The following is a 4,219-nucleotide window of genomic DNA, read 5'->3' on the forward strand; positions in this document are numbered from 1 at the left end:
GCCCTACCAAATTCCTTTAAATCTGTATTTGCTTATAGACCATCTGCTGTAATTTACCAGCAGATAGCTCAAACTATATAGGCTGTTTTTTTTTTACCACATTCCTGTTGCTGTGGCAGTGAAGGTCATTCAATCAAGTTTTTTTAATTTACCTTCAAACACATCATAAAAAAATATTTGTCAAATATTTGTCTCAAATAGTTATCACAAGTATTTGTTTATTAAAATGAAGGATAAATTTGGCACAAAAGTAACGCACCATCATTATTTTACTAAAATTTCACCTATTACAAGCCTCCTCTTTTTTTTTTATTCATTTATTAATTAATTTATTTGACAGGGACAATACATGTAGGCATTGTTACACTTAATTAAAGTGTATTATAGGACTTCTAGTCGTTGCTAATTTGCAGACCCTGGCCCTGGTTTCATAGGATACATTTAAAATATGAGTCAAATTTAAGATGTATTTAAGTTTAAGAATTATTTAAAGTGTCACTCAGTGTATAGGCTATATGCCGAATTTAAGATTAATATCTTGTTATTTTTATTAAAGATATTATTTATAAGACGTCATTAAATACCCGAAGAAAATATAAAAATTGCCAAAATTGTGAATGGAGTTTGGCACTGATCAGTCCTTTTAAAAAAAACTCTATATATGCAAAACAAGAAAGTGGTTTTATTCATGGTTTTATTAAACAAGCATCATTTTTATTGAATGACAGACGATGATGCCAATAACACACAGAGATGAGAGTCGTTACACAGAAAGGTAACCGAGTATAGCTATAGAAGCAGTTATAGGCAGGCATATGATAATAAACTTTCTGGGATAAATGGTTGTTATTTCGAGTGAACCTGCACAAGTTCTTTAGTAGGTTTTCTTTTTCCCCCTCCTGCAGAGTTCATCTTATAGGCTCAAGTCATCGTAGGAGTAATACGGCTCCTCGACTGAGCGCACGGAGATCTTGAAGTGTCGACGCAGAAATCCTCCGTACCTCTTGTCCCACTTCAGGTTGTTCAGCTTCGGTCGGATCCTCCTCATGAAGCCTCCGTAGCGCTTCTGCAGCTCCTCGGGCTCTCCTTCCTGCTCCGCGGAACTACTCCTCTTCGATTTGGGGCCGAATTTGCGTAAAAAGCCTCCGTACCGTTTGGCATAACTGTGGAGCATCTGGTCCTCCGCAGCATCAGCATCATCAGCATCATCTGCGTCTGTCTCTCTCTCCTCCAGCCTCTTCAACAAGTCCTCGTACTTCTTGGGCAGCGCTCCTTGGGCCTTCAGGATGTAGTTGTTGTCGCGCCACGGAGAGGTGAAGAGCTTCTTCTTGTTCTTGTCGATCCTCTTGATGAAGCCGCCGTAGCGTTTGACCAGGTCTGCCTGCTGGCTCTCCCCCTCTTCCTCAGCAGCAGCAGCTTCATCCTGGCTGAAGTCCGCCAGACCCGGAGCCTGATGCTCGCAGCTCTCCAGCTGACCGTCACACTCCGCACTGCACGACTGCTGGACACAGATAACAATGTGAAACCAGTGAGTGAGGGGCATGGTACTATAGAAGTCAGCTTTACACACTTTTTTTTGCTGAATAAGAGGTTTTGGTAAATTAGACCACTAGCCTTTCTGAACCCCAATATTCCTCCTTACATTTCCCCCTTAAAGGTCCCATATCGTGCTCATTTTCAGCTTCATACTTGTATTTTTTTGTTTCTACTAGAACATGTTCACACACTGTAATGTTCAAAAAACACTTTATTTTTCTTATACTGTCAGCCTGAATATGTCTGTATATACCCTCTGTCTGAAACGCTCCGTTTTAGCGCATTTCGACGGAATTGCGATGGAATTGCAACAGGATTGCATTGCTAGGCAACAGCTTGGGTCGCTGTGTACTTCCTGTCAGTTGATGTCATTCACATACACTGCAACCAGGAAATAAACTGGGACACATTTAGAATGTTTACGTTTAAAACTGCGTAAAGAGTCTAAATATTGTATATTTGTGACATCACAAATGGGCAGAAATCCTGACGGCTTGTTTCAAATGCAGAGTTTCTGAATACGGGCTGTGTGTATTTCCCTGTGGATTGAGCGTTTCGATACCTTCACAGTATTTATATAGGATTTAAACCTACTTTATAATAAAAAAATCTCACTTTTTTATTATATGGGACCTTTAAGTAACTTTAAAGCCCTCTAAGTGCTAACATCACTTCCATCTTGTCCAAAGCGTTATTGGTAGTTATCAGTGAACGATTCAAACCTAAAATGTCGTGGATTTACGCAACCTAGATGTAGACTAGCGCCTCATTTATACATACATTTACGCACAGTTCATCCTGACACATTTGGCATCCTTAACTTTAGGATTTAGGAAATTAAAATATCCTAAAATAAAGTAAATGAGTTGGAGATAAAAAAAAAATAACGCTTTTGGAAGTTTGGAATTTCCATGATTTTTGGATTATTATGATCACCAAGTAAATCAGAAATCACCCTTTAGTGCTAACATCACTTCCATCGTGTCCAAAGCGTTATTGGTACTTATCAGTGAACCATTCAAACCTAAGATGTCATGGATTTACGCAACCTATGTAGACTATCGCGCCTCATGTAGGCTATACATTTACGCACTGTTCATCCTGACACATTTGGCATCATTAACTTTAGGATTTAGGAAATTAAAATATCCCAAAATAAAGAAAATTAAGTTCTATTGGAGATAAAATTAATGCTTTTGGATGTTTGGAATTTCCATGATTTTGGGATTATTATGATCACCAAGTAAATCAGAAATCACCCCAATTCCAATTCAGGCTTTCTGCTGCCTATAATTTTAACATGAAACTGAAAAAAAAAAAAAAAGTATAGAAGCCCAATAGTTATTCTCCAGGCAGCAGCAGTGGTTCTTCTCTCTTGGAATGAGCTCCGTGTTAAGATGTTAAGATGTCTTTCTCTAGTCTCACCAGGCTTCTGAAGGCGGCGTCGTGGCTGAGGATCTGCTGCACGCATCTCTGACACTGTAGAGAGCAATCAGCGCGGATGGAGGGCGGCAAGCTCAGCATCAGCACCAGGACCAGGACATACCACTCCATTCTTCACCAGATCCCTGACACACACACAAACACAAAGAACACAGAGTCTGGATAAGACTATAACTCAGAGTTGGACCAGCTTGGTTGACTCTAGAAATTCAAGTAAATAACTAATCAGCTGTACTAATGAAAATGACTTCTTCCTTGAAAACAAATCTTAATTCAGTCAATTTAGATAATAACTAAAACACCCTGTGCTATTGGTCATGGAGACCTGTGCGCAATGCGTAATGGTGCGCCAAAGTCTTTCTTCCACCACTTTTCTTATTTAACACCAAACAGAAAAAAAATAAAAACGTGGTCTTAACTTACACTTAGAAAGACAATCAAGTATTAAAAGTGTTGAGTCGGTACCTCAGGAGTTGGACAGATACTTCCAGCCGTGTTAAGACTCGCAGAGGCGCATCTACCATCAAACGTCCAACGCCCTCCAACACTTTGTGTTTTTCTCCTGCGCTGCTCGTCGCCTTTTCTTTTTATCGCCGGAGACTTGGCTGTGTCACCGCAGCGCATCAGAGCAGCTTCTATTAAGGGACCAATGGGAGGGAAATGTAGAAATGTACTGCGTAAATAATCCCACCGCCTCCAAGCTTCAGGAGTTTTTAACAACGCCCACACAGAGAAGGTATAGGAGCAGCAGCAGCACAGTTCTTCCCATCAGCGCATTATCATCATCATCATCATCATTCCCATCTCTCAGGGGCCTTGATCCAACCCTGGGCTGCAAATCACACTGACACCAATGAACAAAGTGTTTTCTCTTTTTTTTTTTACAGTAAGACTGAAAAGAAAGAATAGCCTATAACCTATAAGAGAGGATGAGAAATCACTTTGAATCACACTGATCCAGATATGAACATGATGCATTATACTTCTACCTATATAGGCTTGGGTCATTTTAACTATATAGCTCACTGGTTTGGACATTGCTGTGATATCTGTAGGGCTGGCCAAAGTATTTTTGCGGCCCTCATAGCTGACACCTTTTTTTTGGCCACTTGAGTGTATTGGAACAAGCTGTGAACACAACACTGACGTTATATCACCTCATAAAGTTGGCTAACGAGTTAAATGGACTGGACTTGCTTTTACACCGATCAACCATAACATTAGGTCAGCATGGGTACCC

At 40.1% G+C, this 4,219-nt stretch overlaps 1 protein-coding gene across 3 annotated transcripts; it reads right to left on the reverse strand.

The window, feature by feature from the left end:
- Nucleotides 1–669: 669 nt before the first annotated feature.
- Nucleotides 670–3,692, reverse strand: pdyn (prodynorphin). Of its 3 annotated transcripts, none has more exons than XM_074642727.1 (3): nt 3,403–3,692; nt 2,962–3,104; nt 670–1,501 (listed from the first exon to the last, which is right to left on the reverse strand). In XM_074642727.1, the coding sequence occupies exons 2-3, from the start codon at nt 3,088–3,090 to the stop codon at nt 914–916; spliced, it is 717 nt and encodes a 238-aa protein (XP_074498828.1). In that variant the 5' UTR covers nt 3,091–3,104; nt 3,403–3,692; the 3' UTR covers nt 670–913. The 3 variants fall into 3 exon arrangements, with proteins under 3 accessions (XP_074498828.1, XP_074498829.1, XP_074498827.1); XM_074642728.1 differs by having other exon boundaries at nt 671–1,498; nt 3,445–3,690; XM_074642726.1 differs by having other exon boundaries at nt 673–1,501; nt 3,445–3,686.
- Nucleotides 3,693–4,219: the final 527 nt, after the last annotated feature.

The sequence above is a fragment of the Sebastes fasciatus genome, chromosome 8 (assembly GCF_043250625.1).
Source record: "Sebastes fasciatus isolate fSebFas1 chromosome 8, fSebFas1.pri, whole genome shotgun sequence".
NCBI lineage: Eukaryota > Metazoa > Chordata > Actinopteri > Perciformes > Sebastidae > Sebastes > Sebastes fasciatus.